At 46.3% G+C, this 17,964-nt stretch overlaps 1 protein-coding gene across 1 annotated transcript in view; it reads right to left on the bottom strand.

The window, feature by feature from the left end:
- Positions 1-7,919, bottom strand: part of LOC308150194 (thyroid peroxidase-like) — a gene marked incomplete at both ends in the record, with an annotated part of 35,176 nt that extends 27,257 nt beyond the window's left edge. The window contains 2 exons of the mRNA XM_080523053.1: positions 49-282; positions 7,674-7,919. Coding sequence (XP_080379179.1) covers positions 49-282; positions 7,674-7,919 — 480 coding nt within the window. The remainder of the gene's footprint in view (positions 1-48; positions 283-7,673) is intronic.
- Between the last annotated feature and the right edge of the window lie 10,045 nt (positions 7,920-17,964).

The following is a 17,964-nucleotide window of genomic DNA, read 5'->3' as shown; positions in this document are numbered from 1 at the left end:
ACAGACCCCCACCATACTGGGCTGTACACACTACAGACCCCCACCAGCTGGGTTGGAGCTCTGCTGGTCCTGTCCTGAGATGCGCAGAGCTTCTGAGGTGTCCTCAAAGTGCCAATCATGCTGGAGCAGCAAGTCCCTCAGGTTCACAGAGTCTTGGTGGAGGGCAGGCTTCTTGCTGGCCCTCCTCTCCTGGGTGCTGTCGTCCTCCTCCTCCTCCAGGCTCCTCTTACAGGCGGCTCCACCAGGGAGGCTTGTGGGCGGCTGGCTGGCGGCTCTGGTCTCCTTCAACAGAGGCCCCCCAGGGCCCCGTAGACCAGCTGACACTCCTGGCCCCCCCTCTGCCCCCTCCTCCTCTCCCTCCTTCTCTCTCTCCTTCTCCTCTCCCTCCTTCTCTCTCTCCTTCTCCTCTCCCTCCTTCTCTCCCTCCTCCACGTCCTCGTCTGACAGCACGATCACTTCATCTCCCCCTGGACGCTCTCTGGGCTTTACACCATACTGGGCTTTACACACTACAGACCCACCATACTGGGCTTTACAGACTACAGACCCCCACCATACTGGGCTTTACAGACTACAGACCCACCATACTGGGCTTTACACACTACAGACCCCCACCATACTGGGCTTTACACACTACAGACCCACCATACTGGGCTTTACAGACTACAGACCCCCACCATACTGGGCTTTATACACTACAGACCCCCACCATACTGGGCTTTACACACTACAGACCCCCACCATACTGGGCTGTACACACTACAGACCCCCACCATACTGGGCTTTACACACTACAGACCCCCACCATACTGGGCTTTACACACTACAGACCCCCACCATACTGGGCTTTACACACTACAGACCCACCATACTGGGCTTTACACACTACAGACCCACCATACTGGGCTTTACACACTACAGACCCCCACCATATTGGGCTTTACACACTACAGACCCACCATACTGGGCTAAACACACTACAGACCCACCATACTGGGCTTTACACACGACAGACCCCCACCATACTGGGCTTTACACACTAGAGACCCCCACCATACTGGGCTGTACACACTACAGACCCCCACCATACTGGGCTTTACACACTACAGACCCACCATACTGGGCTGTACACACTACAGACCCCCACCATACTGGGCTTTACACACTACAGACCCACCATACTGGGCTGTACACACTACAGACCCCCACCATACTGGGCTTTACACACTACAGACCCCCACCATACTGGGCTGTACACACTACAGACCCCCACCATACTGGGCTGTACACACTACATACCCCCACCATACTGGGCTTTACACACTACAGACCCCCACCATACTGGGCTGTACACACTACAGACCCCCACCATACTGGGCTTTACACACTACAGACCCACCATACTGGGCTTTACACACTACAGACCCACCATACTGGGCTTTACACACGACAGACCCCCACCATACTGGGCTTTACACACTACAGACCCCCACCATACTGGGCTGTACACACTACAGACCCCCACCATACTGGGCTTTACAGACTACAGACCCCCACCATACTGGGCTTTACACACTACAGACCCACCATACTGGGCTGTACACACTACAGACCCCCACCATACTGGGCTTTACACACTACAGACCCCCACCATACTGGGCTGTACACACAACAGACCCCCACCATACTGGGCTGTACACACTACAGACCCCCACCATACTGGGCTTTACACACTACAGACCCCCACCATACTGGGCTGTACACACTACAGACCCCCACCATACTAGGCTGTACACACTACAGACCCACCATACTGGGCTTTACACACTACAGACCCCCACCATACTGGGCTTTACACACTACAGACCCCCACCATACTGGGCTGTACACACTACAGACCCCCACCATACTGGGCTGTACACACTACAGACCCACCATACTGGGCTTTACACACTACAGACCCCCACCATACTGGGCTTTACACACTACAGACCCCCACCATACTGGGCTTTACACACTACAGACCCACCATACTGGGCTTTACACACTACAGACCTCCACCATACTGGGCTTTACAGACTACAGACCCCCACCATACTGGGTTTACACACTACAGACACCCACCATACTGGGCTTTACACACTACAGACCCCCACCATACTGGGCTTTACACACTACAGACCCCCACCATACTGGGCTTTACACACTACAGACCCACCATACTGGGCTTTACACACTACAGACCCACCATACTGGGCTGTACACACTACAGACCCCCACCATACTGGGCTTTACACACTACAGACCCACCATACTGGGCTTTACACACTACAGACCCCCACCATACTGGGCTTTACACACTACAGACCCCCACCATACTGGGCTTTACATACTACAGACCCACCATACTGGGCTTTACACACTACAGACCCCCACCATACTGGGCTGTACACACTACAGACCCACCACACTGGGCTGTACACACTACAGACACCCACCATACTGGGCTTTACACACTACAGATCTCCACCATACTGGGCTTTACACACTACAGACCCCCACCATACTGGGCTTTACACACTACAGACCCCCACCATACTGGGCTTTACACACTACAGACCTCCACCATACTGGGCTGTACACACTACAGACCCCACCATACTGGGCTTTACACACTACAGACCCCCACCATACGGGGCTTTACACACTACAGACCCACCATACTGGGCTTTACAGACTACAGACCCCACCATACTGGGCTTTACAGACTACAGACCCACCATACTGGGCTTTACACACTACAGACCCCCACCATACTGGGCTTTACACACTACAGACCCACCATACTGGGCTTTACAGACTACAGACCCCCACCATACTGGGCTTTACACACTACAGACCCACCATACTGGGCTTTACACACTACAGACCCCCACCATACTGGGCTGTACACACTACAGACCCACCATACTGGGCTGTACACACTACAGACCCCCACCATACTGGGCTTTGCACACTACAGACCTCCACCATACCTGGCTTTACACACTACAGACCCCCACCATACTGGGCTTTACACACTACAGACCTCCACCATACTGGGCTGTACACACTACAGACCCACCATACTGGGCTTTACACACTACAGACCCCCACCATACTGGGCTTTACACACTACAGACCCCCACCATACTGGGCTGTACACACTACAGACCCCCACCATACTGGGCTGTACACACTACAGACCCCCACCATACTGGGCTGTACACACTACAGACCCCCACCATACTGGGCTTTACACACTACAGACCCCCATCATACTGGGCTTTACACACTACAGACCCACCATACTGGGCTTTACACACTACAGACCTCCACCATACTGGGCTTTACACACTACAGACCCCCACCATACTGGGCTTTACACACTACAGACCCACCATACTGGGCTTTACATACTACAGACCACCACCATACTGGGCTGTACACACTACAGACCTCCACCATACTGGGCTTTACACACTACAGACCCCCGCCATACTGGGCTTTACACACTACAGACCCACCATACTGGGCTGTACACACTACAGACCCCCACCATACTGGGCTTTACACACTACAGACACCCACCATACTGGGCTTTACACACTACAGACCCACCATACTGGGTTGTACACACTACAGACCCACCATACTGGGCTTTACACACTACAGACCCCCACCATACTGGGCTGTACACACTACAGACCCCCACCATACTGGGCTGTACACACTACAGACCCCCACCATACTGGGCTTTACACACTACAGACCCCCACCATACTGGACTTTACACACTACAGACCCCCACCATACTGGGCTGTACACACTACAGACCCCCACCATACTGGGCTTTACAGACTACAGACCCACCATACTGGGCTTTACACACTACAGACCCCCACCATACTGGGCTTTACACACTACAGACCCACCATACTGGGCTTTACACACTACAGACCCCCACCATACTGGGCTGTACACACTACAGACCCCCACCATACTGGGCTTTACACACTACAGACCTCCACCATACTGGGCTTTACACACTACAGACCCCCACCATACTGGGCTTTACACACTACAGACCCACCATACTGGGCTTTACATACTACAGACCACCACCATACTGGGCTGTACACACTACAGACCTCCACCATACTGGGCTTTACACACTACAGACCCCCGCCATACTGGGCTTTACACACTACAGACCCACCATACTGGGCTGTACACACTACAGACCCCCACCATACTGGGCTTTACACACTACAGACACCCACCATACTGGGCTTTACACACTACAGACCCACCATACTGGGCTGTACACACTACAGACCCACCATACTGGGCTTTACACACTACAGACCCCCACCATACTGGGCTGTACACACTACAGACCCCCACCATACTGGGCTGTACACACTACAGACCCACCATACTGGGCTTTACACTCTACAGACCCTCACCATACTGGGCTGTACACACTACAGACCCCCACCATACTGGGCTTTACACACTACAGACCCCCACCATACTGGACTTTACACACTACAGACCCCCACCATACTGGGCTTTACACACTACAGACCCCCACCATACTGGGCTTTACACACTACAGACCCCCACCATACTGGGCTTTACACACTACAGACCCACCATACTGGGCTTTACACACTACAGACCCCCACCATACTGGGCTGTACACACTACAGACCTCCACCATACTGGGCTGTACACACTACAGACCCACCATACTGGGCTGTACACACTACAGACCCCCACCATACTGGGCTGTACACACTACAGACCACCACCATACTGGGCTGTACACACTACAGACCCCCACCATACTGGGCTTTACACACTACAGACCCCCACCATACTGGGCTGTACACACTACAGACCCCCACCATACTGGGCTGTACACACTACAGACCCCCACCATACTGGGCTTTACACACTACAGACCCCCACCATACTGGGCTGTACACACTACAGACCCCCACCATACTGGGCTTTACACACTACAGACCCCCACCATACTGGGCTTTACACACTACAGACCCCCACCATACTGGGCTGTACACACTACAGACCCCCACCATACTGGGCTGTACACACTACAGACCTCCACCATACTGGGCTTTACACACTACAGACCCCCACCATACTGGGCTGTACACACTACAGACCTCCACCATACTGGGCTTTACACACTACAGACCCCCACCATACTGGGCTTTACACACTACAGACCCCCACCATACTGGGCTTTACACACTACAGACCCCCACCATACTGGGCTTTACAGACTACAGACCCCCACCATACTGGGCTGTACACACTACAGACCCCCACCATACTGGGCTTTACACACTACAGACCCCCACTTAATAACTGCATTGCAGAAATCTTGCTGGCTCGGTCGAGGTTTTAAAAAAACAGCTTAAGGGGGTGTTCACACTTGACTTCTTTTTTTAGAAAAAAGCGCGGCCTTCAGCGCCTTTTTACATACAACCCTATGGGAAAAGGGAAAAAACTGCCGCTTTAAAAAAAAAAAGCCTTCTAAAAAGCGGGAGAAAAGCGCTGCTGCCGCCGCCTTTTTCAGTTGACTTTATTTAACTTTTCAGAAAGGCGCTGTGTGTCGTCAAGCGCCTTTCTGACAGCTGACCAATCAGGATGAGGAGAGTAGGTATGCGTGTACCTTCCCTAGTAACCAACTTCCTAGCAACCAGTGCTCCAATCTATTACTTTATATTTGATACATGTTTAAATATGGGAAGAACTTTATAGACACACGTACACTTTCTGTTATATTTGTGTTTCTTTATTTTTTGGGTTGAAAGCAATGGTTGTCTGATTTTGTTGGGGGGGGGGGGAGAAAAGAACAAATGTACAGAACAAGACTAACAAACAGCTTCTTCCCCCAGATGATCAGACTCTTGGAACAAGCCCACTGTAGACAGTTGACTCACTAACGGCACCGCTGCCTTGTCTTACCTGCATTAATGGCAAGGAAAGTTTATTTGTATAGCACATTTCATACAACAGGGGCAATTCAAAGTGCTTTGCATATTGCAAGAAATACTGAAAAAGGATATTATTTGTATAGCACATTTCATACAACAGGGGCAATTCAAAAAAATGCTTTACATGTCTTAACAAATAATGTCACAAATAAACTTGAAACTGTAATCTGTCCATCAGTCAGAGTTTAAATATTCAAGCAGTGCAGCTCCATCCTGTTGATGTTCCTGGAACACACGAACAGGTGGCTGAACACACGAACAGGTGGCTGCACACACGAACAGGTGGCTGCACGTTCTTTAACAAATCATATCACAAATAAAATACTGCATCTGTCCATCAGTCTGAGTTGAAATATTCAAGCAGTGCAGCTCTCACACCAGCTCCTTCCTGTTGACGTTCCTGGAACATACGAACAGGTGGCTGCACATTCTCCATCACTGGAGGGTCTGGCATGTAGCGGTCCCCATGCTCCTCACAAATGTTGTGCAGTACACAACAGGCCATCACCATTTTTTTGGTGAGGTCCAATTGACAGTCATTCCTCTTTAGGAGACACCTCCATCTACCTTTCAGCCTTCCAAAGGATGTCTCCACAACTGCCCTAGCACTGTTTAGCCTGCCATTATAAATGTGTTTCTCCTGGGTCAGTCGGCCTGTATCAGAAAAAGGCTTCATCAGCCATGGTTGCAGAGGGTACGCAGGGTCTCCAATTAGGTAGTGTCCTATGTCACGTCCTGAGATGTTTGCGGTGTGCTGATTAAAAAATTGTCCATCAGTCACAATTTCCCACAAATGAGACTGCCTCAGAACCCGTGAATCATGGACACTCCCAGGAAAACCAACACAAACATCCCAGAACAGACCCTTGCCATCAACAACACCCTGAAGTATGATTGAATGCCATCCCTTTCTGTTATAATAGTCACGTGGGAACGCTTCAGGTGCTATTATGGGGATGTGGCTGCCATCTATCGCTCCAACGCATTGAGGTGCCCTCCACCTGTTGCCGAAAAATGTAATAATAATAATAATACATTTATTTTATAAGGTGCCTTTCATGGCACTCAAGGTCGGCGTACAACAACAAATTTAAAAAAACTGTTACAAAATTCTAAATACAAAATACATAGAAATATACAGTATAAAACATAGCTAGCAGCACAGGAACAGTAAATCAATAGGGATACGCCTGCGTAAACAGGTGGGTTTTGAATGAGGAAATTGAAACAATGTTCCTGATGTCGGGGGGGAGGGAGTTCCAGAGGCGAGGGGCGGAGCGGCTGAAGGCTCTAAACCCCATGGTGGACAGACGGGCTGGGGGGACGGTCAGGTTGATGGAGGAGGCAGACCTGAGGGACCGGGTGGGAATTTTGATGTGGAGGAGGTCGGACAGGTATGGAGGGAAGAGGTTATGGATGGCCTTGAAAGTATGGAGAAGGATTTTGTAATCGATGCGGTGTTTGATGGGGAGCCATCTCCATCAATTTACGGGAATCAGGGGTCTTAATGTGGTCAGGAAGCAGCACCTTAATAACTGCATTGCAGAAATCCTGCACACAAAGACAAACAGTAGAAATGCCAATGCCAAAAAGGTGACTGACACTCCTGTAATCATTGTCGGTGGCCAGTCTCCACAGGGCGACGGCAACCCCTTTAGACACAGGTACAGATAACCGGTAGTTGGTGGTCTTCCTTTGCAGGACACGGCCTAGGCGACGACAGATGTAGGTGAAGGACTCCCGGGACACCCGAAAGTTCCTTATGAACATGTCATTGTCGAAACCGGGAACAATGTCATCCCACCATTCCTGTGTCCGTGGATGTGCCCACACCCTCCGTGTTCTCATGGCGTTTATGATTGCCTGTAAAGTTACATTTTCCATAAAATTTCCATTGTCATACCATGCTTTGTTATAATTAACGTTAGATGATAAATTACGAACTTATTTGCTGACGAACTTATTTGCTGACTCGAACGTTACGTTATTTCCAGCGAATATATATAACATTGCATATCCTTTTTACATACCATTCGCCTTAGGCGTAATTGCCTTCTACGTGGTATTCTTCTTTCTCTTCTGTCTCTTCTGTTGATAAGCAGTTGTTGGGCCATGGATAATTGCGTGAAAAACAATATTTGGAGTAACATCAGGAAAGCCATCAGTTGATCAATGCGATCTGCCATTTTTTCCGATTTTGTTTACTTAATTGAGCAACGCCCTCTGTTGATGACGCGGATGGTTCCATTTAAATTGGTGTGAACGCGGGCTCGTTCGCCAGACAGCTCCAGGGTTCGCAGGTTTCCGAACGCGAACCGGCACGGTTCTTTGCCGGTGTGAAAGCCCTATGTGAGGGTGAGGCTGCTGAGAGCTGGAGAGAGTGGTGTTTGTGTTGTGGTTACCTCCGTTCGCCCCTCGTCGAACCGGGTGTAGAAGGAGTTCAGCTCTTCCTCCAGCAGGGGGTCGCCCTCAGCGGTGGAGAGCCTGTTGGCTCTGAAGTTTGTCATGCGCTGAACCCCCTGCCACACCCGCCTGGAGTCGTTGCTCAGGAAGCATTCCTCAATCTTCTCTCTGTGGTCTGCCTTGGCCTCCCGGATGCCACGGTTTAGGTTAGCCCTGGTGGTGTTATACAGCAGTTTGTCCTTCGCTGAGAAGGCGTTGTTCCTCTCCTTGAGCAGTTGTCGGACCTTCTCAGTCATCCATGGCTTCGTGTTGGGGTAGACCCGGACACGTTTGTGGCTGAGTTATTTTTTTTATTTTTATTTTTTACATCATCGAAGAAGCTTTTATTCATTGAGAAGATGTACATAAAGTCGAAAAAACACTACGATAAAACCCTAACCCTATAACGAGAAAGGTCTACAACGGAATGCCAATTGTACTTCATAGCATAACTACACTGTATGAAGAAATAACATTCTGTTGGGCACTTCAGCCCATTTACTGGGCTAATTTCTTAGATTTTTAGTTTTTGCACAGAGAGAGTTCTGTACACAATAATGCATTGTGCAGCTTGGAGTTCACACACTGAGGAGTACTGTACGGAACAGGCAGTGAATCAGAATTAAACAAACATTTGGAACTGTAAGGGCTATTACTTAACAACATAGGAAAAGCACCATAACAGAAAACGGAATAAACATTGACACGACATAAGCAATTGTATAACATAATAACACAAAATAATATCTATATTGATAATAGTGTATGACCCATAATCATAAGGTAGATAACAAACAAAAAAAAACTCATTTTTTTTCTTCTTTTTTTTCTTGAGATTAGGACAATACAACATCCAACAAGAAAGACAGACACACATTAATACCCACATCGCAATCTGGGAAAAACAAAACAAAACAGACAAAATAACACAGAAAAAACTAATAAAACAAAAACAGCAACAAAACAAAACAGAACAAAAAACTAAAATAAACAAACAAACAAGCAAAAAACACACACGTGCTACCAGAGGGCAAGACAAACAAAATACATGTTTACAATATTTTGATCAAGTAAAGATAGGGCATGGGTTGGTTGTGATATATTACAAGTAGAGCGCCTTGTCAGAAGTGTAAATGTCCATAGAGCTCTCTGCTTCTCTCACCCAGAATTCCCCTCCTTAGCTAATAAGTTCCCCACATCATTTTGCTGGACATATTCCAAAAATGGTCCCCATATCTTTTTAAAGGAGTCTTGTTTACCTTTAATCATGTATGTCATCCTTTCCATTGTTAAAGAGGATGACATTTCCCTAAGCCATCGGGCAATACTGGGCCTGTTCACATTTTTCCAGGCCAAAGCTATTAACCGTTTTGCTTGCAACAGGCTCATATTTATGAGTGTTTGTTGATATTGCTGTAGACGAAGATGAGTTGGGTACAACCCCAGGATAAACACTTTAGGAGTGAGAGGTAAGGAGACCGATGTTATCTGGAATATCATTTGAGATACCTCCTTCCAAAAATCGTTGATCTTTTCGCAGTCCCAGAGACAGTGAGATAAAGTACCTTTACATGTATTACACTTAAAACATACATCTGGATTATTGTTATTAAACTTATTTAATTTAACAGGGGTCACATAAGTTTGCATCAGCCAGTTGTATTGTAATAGCTTTAGTCGTGTGTTCACAGTCTGTGTCTGAGCCTTTGTGCATATACTACTCCATTCGTCCAAAGTGATATCCTCCTGAAATTCTTCCCTCCAAGCATTTAGTTTGTCTATGGACGAGTCTGATGAGCCAGTCTCTAACATGATATATATAGCGGATATTCTTCCCCTACCGTTACAATTGGACGATATGGTTCTTTCTAAAGTGGACAGTGGGGGTTCTTTTAAATAATCATTCTGGGCAGTTGCTCCTTAGCTGCAAATATTTAAAAAAGTGTTTTCTAGGAATATCAAATTTAGCAATAAGTTGTTCAAATGACATGAAAGTACTTTCTTTGTATAAATCTTGTACTTTCCTTAAGCCCTTACTGGCCCATATTTGGAAACCCGAATCTTCTCTCCCTGGAATGAAACTTTGATTTCCCCAAATAGGAGTGAAACCTGACGGAGATTGTGTTTCACCAAGAAATTTCCGCACATCATACCAGACTTTAATTGTGTTAAGAACAAAGGGATTGTTTGTTTGTTTTCTCAGTTTCTTGATATCTGCTGAGTAGATAAATAGATTAAGGGGTAGTTTTGAAGTAACAGAGGACATCTCAATATCTAGCCACGAAGGGATGTAGTCAGAACTAAAGTAATACATAGTAGAGCGAAGCTGAGCAGCCCAGTAGTACCACTGGATATTAGGCAGGTGGAGACCTCCTCTGTCATATGGAAGGTACAGTAAGGATAAGCGAACTCTGGGGCGTCTATCAGTCCATATGAAAGAAGTGAACATTCTTTTAAGCTTTGTAAAGAGCGATGTTGGAGGGGGCAAAGGAATATTTTGAAATAGATACAACAGCTTTGGCAGAACATTCATTTTTAGAATATTGATCCGACCAATCAGGGATATAGGTAAGGATGACCACCTATCTATCGATTTTATTATGGAGTCCACGATCGGGTCGTAATTAATTGAGACTATGTGGTCAATCTCTGGTGTAATGTGAATACCAAGGTAGGTAAAACCTTCTGTTGTATTAAGAAAAGGAGTGACATGTATAGGGTCCTGAGGAGTGGCACTCTGGTGGCCGGTGATGAGATCACCGGCGGAATGTCGGGGTCCTAAACTGTCCAGAGAGATCCCAGACAACCGCTGGTTATAGTCCAACGTCATGTATAGGACAGAGTCTTTCCTCCTCCTTCAGCATCATAATTGAGGATTTTGTGTTGTTTATTTTATATCCCGAAAAGACCCCAAAGTCTTTAAACAGGTCTAGGAGTGCAGGTATAGAGTTGTTTAAGTCCGTAAGGAACAAGATGACATCATCTGCATAAAGGGCAATTCGATGGTCCGTCTTGTCTATACTAATGCCTGAGATACTAGGGTGTGTCCTAATGGCTATAGCTAAAGGTTGAATGGCCAGAAGGAATAGGATAGGGGAGAGCGGACATCCCTGCCGAGAGCCTCTGCCGATGGCAAAGGGGTTTGATACCGTGTTGGTAGTGAGGATCTCTGCAGTTGGGTTTGTGTATAATAGTTTTACCCATTTGCAAAAGTTCTCCCCACAGCCAAAGCGAGATAACACCTCAAAGAGGTAGGGCCACTCAACCCTATCGAAGGCTTTCTCTGCGTCCAACGACAGGATTGCAGTGTCTGAGAACCCATTTTTGGCGTATAAGATATTCAGCACTCTTCTAATATTATGGAAACCTTGCCGACCCTGAATGAAGCCATTTTGATCCTTTCCCACCATATCCGGAATAGAGCCCTCCAATCTCCTTGCAAGGGCTTTGCAAAGTATTTTTGTATCAGAGTTAAGGTGGCTGAGTTGGTGCAGTTCACTATGTGGTTCAGAACCGACGACGTGAACTGTTCCAGGTCCTCATGCTCATATTCCTGCAATGAGGTGTCATTCAGTCAGATCTGCAGTGGAGCGGACCTTGCTGGCCAGGTTCTGACAGTCTTAGTGGTGATGGGAGCACTTTTCCTCATGAGAGTGTAGGCTGGGATCAGGAGGATGGACACGTGGTCAGACATGCCTAGATGAGCTAGCTTTGCTTTGTAGGCAAGCTTGATGTTGGTGTATACCTTGTCCAGTGTGTTATCTCCTCTTGTTGCACATTTAACCTGCTGATAGAACTTGGGTAGTACTACCTTCAGGTCGGCATGATTAAAATACCCCGCGATGATGTGCACTGCCTGAGGATCTGTGCTCTGTCCACTACTGATGACGTCATGTAGCTGGGCTAATGCTAAGCTAGCATCCGCGCTTGGTGCAATGTAAACAGCTGTTATGTACACTCGTTGAATTCCCTCGGGAGGTATGTGGGTCGGCATTTAAACGTCAAGTATTCCAGGTCTGAGGAGCAGTGGCTACTCACAGTTTTTGTGTTTAAGCACCAGCTGTCCTTCGTAGATATAACCAGGCCGCCCCCGCGCGTTTTCTCGCTAGGCTTCTTCCTGTCCGCTCGGTGTAGCAAGCGGCCTTGTAGCGCGACCGCAGAGTCGACAATGGTTTCTCTGAGCCAGGTTTCTGTGAGAATAATCACACAGCTATCCCCCACGGTGTTGTTGGTAGCGACCTGCAGTCTCAGTTCGTCCAACTTGTTAGCGAGGGATCTTACGTTAGAGAGGAAGATACTCGGCAAAGCTGGCTTGTCCGTGCTCCTCCTCAGCCCCGGCGTTGCTTGCGGTCCCTACGCCGACGTTTGCGCCTCAGGGTCGGGACTGTGTACCAGTCGTTCCCCGGTGTCCGGGCAATCTCGTCAGGAATCCTTTGTTGTTTCAGAAACTCCGCTGTTACCGTCCTTCTGTTTTGCGCACCAACTTCTAGTAAGTCATGCCTGCTGTTGGTACTATTTGCACAACAGTTCCCTATAAGTACTGAAATAAAAATGTACATACAAATGTACATAAAAACCCTAAAAAGCACCGATGGTAAGAGCGCCCCCAGCCTCGCGTGTGAACGCGCCGCCATCTTGTGAGCCTGCTAACAATGTAAAGTAGTGTTATAGTGTAGTGTTAACTAGTTAGCAGGGCCGTTTGGGAGATTTGCGAGGCCCTGTGCGAAGTCAGATTTGCAAGGCCTTTTATAATGATGTAGGCTACTATTATAACGGCGCGACACGCACGCACCGATATATTGCAAAAAATGCGCTCACATGCTGTGCTGATAGACAATAGAATATCTACTTATTTAGATAGTTTACAACCATGTTTGTTTCATTTAAAACCTTTTATACTCGTAAAGGATTAGGATTTAGGATAAAGCAGTCATCATACCCAACATTAAATACGCACAAGCCATTATTGACATGAATAGAGATGTTACTCACCACCATGTAGGCCTATCCTTTATGTTGAAAAGCTTACAGCAAAAGCAAAAAGACATGTCCCGTTTTTGAGAGTACACAAGCCACTTTCTTTCTATTTTTTGCCCATTTGGTAGTTTTCGGAGAAATAAAGTTTCACTAAAGTTTCTGTTCTCATTATTTTTAGGATAACTAAATCCAGGTTTCATCTTTGGGGGACCTCTTCTAATGATCACTTCTGTAACTGTAGAGTCCATATGTACCGGCCAATTTACCAGGATCATCATACATGACATATCTGACACCGTAGGCTTGTCTTGCGTTCCATCACTCTCAGCCCTGCAGCCCCTGCTGCTGCTGCTCTGAGTAGCTCCATCTTCCGCCTCCGTATCCTCTACTTCGCCACTCCTGACCATCATCACCTGGGGCTGGACAGCCCCACTGCTGCCGGTGTAGCTGTTGTCCTCCTCCACCTCCGAGACATCATCTTTGCCTCTCAGGGGGGGCTGTGCCGTGCTACTACTAGCATTGCTAGTGCTAGCAGTAACGTTAGCTTCTTCGGTGCTAACGGGAGCCTCACTTGTTTTTAGAAATGTTTCGAACGAACCTCTAAGCGAGGCCCTGAAGCCTTCCTTTCTTTTATTTTTATTTATTTTTTCAGCACCCGATTAACATTTTCTTCCTCGGTCTCGTTCCCTCTGCATTTTGTCCTTTGCACTAAGCAGTCACTATGCACAACAAGTGTCAACGCGCGCCCAAAATTCACGTTTCACGTAAGGTGTGATAGGGGGAAATTACTTTTTTCTGTTGCTAAGAATCTCCCTGTCTTACAGGTATGCTAGCTTTTAGATATAATTGACTATGATTATCACGTGTGAACATTTAGAAATGTATTAAAGGCAAAAATAATAATATTGTCCCTTGCCTGGCGCTTTGGAGGGCCTCGCCAGCCAGGGTACCAAAAAAAAAAAATACATATTATTATTTTTTACCCTGCCTCACGCGAGGCCCTCCAAAGCGCGAGGCCCTGTGCCACCGCCCCAGCTAGCCCCCCCTTAAAGCGGCCCTGCTAGGTAGTAGTGGGGGGATCTCACCGAATCCATTGTAATGCAATATTTTGGCTTGACTAGCGAGTGTGTCATTGATTCTAAAGTTACATCTTTCAGAATAAAAGTCTGAACATTTTGATTGGTTGCCGACTTGTTCCCGGTTTCACCAGCTGCCTTGTTTCAACATGTTGACATGTTACTCACCAATCAATGAAATGACAGAAATGAGACCAGATACCTGTTATTGCAGACACCGGATATGGAACGATACTTGTTGGATCGGCAGTCAGTGTGACAGGTGGCAGGATGTACGGGAGGAGGACATCCTGAGAGCTCTGCGATCAGCTCCACATCCTCCAATGACAGGAGGTCTTGAGAAGCGACAGTATTAAGTTAATGATGCAAACAGTCTGGAATAGATACCCTAATTAGGTTCCTGCGTGGCCTTTGCAATGACCATGCAAGCATCTATAGTAAAGGCTTGACGGAAGATTATCTTTGACATTTAACTGTAAATGAAATGTAGATTCTCAATCTCTTGGCTGTTCCTTGCCATGTCAACAATGGACTCTGGAGAAGTTAACTATATCACAATTTTGATGAGCCAAATTTAGCAAAGGATTCTGTAAATGTGGCCCTTGGGCTGTCATGACAAGGCTAGTACAGCAAGATCATGATTCTTATCGACATATGTACCTGATTCAGCGAAAGCCCTTTTGTATCTCTGGCTGGCTCTGTCCTGTAACATGTTCAGAGTTGTTTCAAAGACCTCCGCAGCTCTGGAAACCTCTTGGGTCTCAGGCTCCGTTTGCCGAAGAAATGTTAACATCTGCCCCGGGGAGGGGGGGGTGTTCTGCCTGTGATTAAGAGGAGTGGCTCGATGTAGCAAGGGGCATGTCATGGTTCCTTCATTTTTTTTCTCAAGGGCACATGAAGAATTGGCTAATTATGATTAGAAATGGGTAATTACCTTTTCTTGGTGTAACATAATGCCTTGTCTACCAGCTGAAGGCTCTCTTGAATTGAGGAAATGATCAATCTCCTATTGTCAAATGCACCTGGAGAATGTACTGTATCATGCAATGAGTTCACAAAACATGTCATAAACAACAACAACAACAACAAAAAGTCACAGAACAACGTTCTATAATACCGGAAGAGAGGAACAACCAAATGCACTCAAACAGGGAGAATTCAATTACTCAATTACTCAACTTCTGTAGGGCAACCTGCCATGGTGATCACTTTAACATGTGTTAACATAACGTAACATGACTGTGTAGCAGTCACACAAGTCTCAGTCATCCCTAACCCAAAGGTTTTACTTACAATGACTGATATATAGTCCATTCACCTATTGTACTGTACTACTTTGGATAAAAGCTTTGGCTAAATGACATTTACTAAAATTAAATGTAGGTATTCGATATATAGACAAACTACAAGTCTACAAACTTTTTCAGTCAAAAGTGGACGATAGAAATGTCTTGTCTGTACATAGAAACATGTAATGCAGGCATGGGATAATAAGAAGCAGAGGAAGATGGAGAGCTGACTTACGTTTGGTGATTCTTGCCTTTTCACTAGAAGAACATGCTATGATCATGCAGGATACGATAGCATAGCTCAGGTTCAGTCCAACAGCCATGGCGTTGATGCTGCAACAGAAAGCAGGCAGCTCTCCCAGATCAAATCTCACCACAACTTATCTTTAACCATCTTACATTTCAGAAGTCAGACTGTCAAGTTCATTTAAAAACAACAGTCAATCCTTCAACTCAGTTGTCACATGGTTGCATGTGATGTTTGTTTTTTATTTATTTTTTATTTGGATCCACCATTAGATACAGCAAATATGCAGTAGCTATTCTTCCTGGGGTCCTCATACCATAAACAATTTTTAATCTTAAACACTTAAATATACTTCCATAACATTCATACATGCATACATAAGCTCTATTATTTACATTTTTAGTTGAAGACAACTTAATAACGAAATAAAGAAAAATAATACAGAAAGAAAAGTGGAGACAAAAACATAACTCTCCTTACCTTTGGGATCACAAGATAGCTACAACCCTCCAAAGTACTCTTGTAAACTATTTTCTGAAACAAAAATTGTATTTCAAAACCTTAGTCTGAAAATGCATTTGCCCACCTTTTGCCGGTATGCTCAGAGCAGATGATCTGAAGCTGCCCAGAGACGGTCTTCAGTTTCTTGTGACTGCGTCTCTAAGAGGTCCTCTTATGTCTGGTTGACTAAGCTGGAGAAGCACTTCCATCTTCCATGTAGTTGTCCTGTCTGCCTCGTATACAGCTCTGCTCGGCTTACACCATGTAGACACAGTCTGGTGAAAAGCTCCGGATCTCAGCAATTCTCAATTCTCGTACATTTTTAAACGTGTTTTCAGTTTTTTTGCATATTACGAAAGTTGAAGTGTTGAAGAGCCCACTCGATATAACAAACAACAGTTTTACTGTTACTATTTCATTAAATACTTGAATTTGATTCCCTCTATAGTCTGCTGTAGGCTACTGGGATAGGGATACATGGCTTGTAAAGTTACGTTTTAGGACGTGTTCAAAAGCAAGGACTGTGATCATCTAGTTGTGTGTTTTTAGCATGTTGATGTTCTCTCAGCAGGTTGTGATGTGCTAAACATCCAGCTAGATGTTCATAGCGATGTGATGTTTTAGCTCCTACTTAGTTACCAACGCGATGGTAGCAAATGCAATTCAGAGCGTTTTTCTCCTGTATTTGGTTTGAGGGGTTTGAATGAATGAATGGTCTTTATTGTCATTGATATAGTTCAGGTACCATACAACGAAATTTGGGAGGGGGGGCTCCCCTAGTGCTAGGAAAAAAAAACTAAAAACAAGAAGGGAAAAGAGCTGGTTTACATAAATAAAGGCTATGTACACTATCCACTATACTATACTATACAAATAAAACACTGTGCTGTACTCTATGCTATACCTATTCTAACATTTCCTATCTCTGAACCTTGTGTACCCGAGGGTTGTCATATTGCACATAGTGTTATTGCACATTCATTTAAAGTGTCGCAGTTTGCAGGTTTGAAATGTTCACAGTTGTGTTTCAGTATTGCACTTGATTACAATCTAGTAGCTGCCATCAAATTGTCTAGATTGTCCAGGGCCTAGAACCTAGGTCTTTGCTGTGTTCAGGGCCTGAATGGCCCTGGGGTAGAAGCTGAGCTTCAGTCTATCTGTCCTTGCGAACATGGTCCTGAACCGCCTGCCTGAGGGCAGCCGAACAAAGTGTTCGTTCCCAGGGTGGGATGGGTCTCTGGAGATCTTGGAGGCCTTCCTGAGGCAGCGTGTGTTGTACAGCTCTTCCAGAGAGGGGAGGGGGGCGCCGGTGATCTTCTGGGCCGATCTCACGACTCTCTGTAGCGCTTTCCTCTCTGCGG

This window comes from Nansenia antarctica (assembly GCF_963989245.1).
Source record: "Nansenia antarctica genome assembly, chromosome: 2".
In the NCBI taxonomy this organism is placed as follows: domain Eukaryota; kingdom Metazoa; phylum Chordata; class Actinopteri; order Argentiniformes; family Microstomatidae; genus Nansenia; species Nansenia antarctica.
This window is presented reverse-complemented; position numbering and strand designations above follow the sequence as displayed.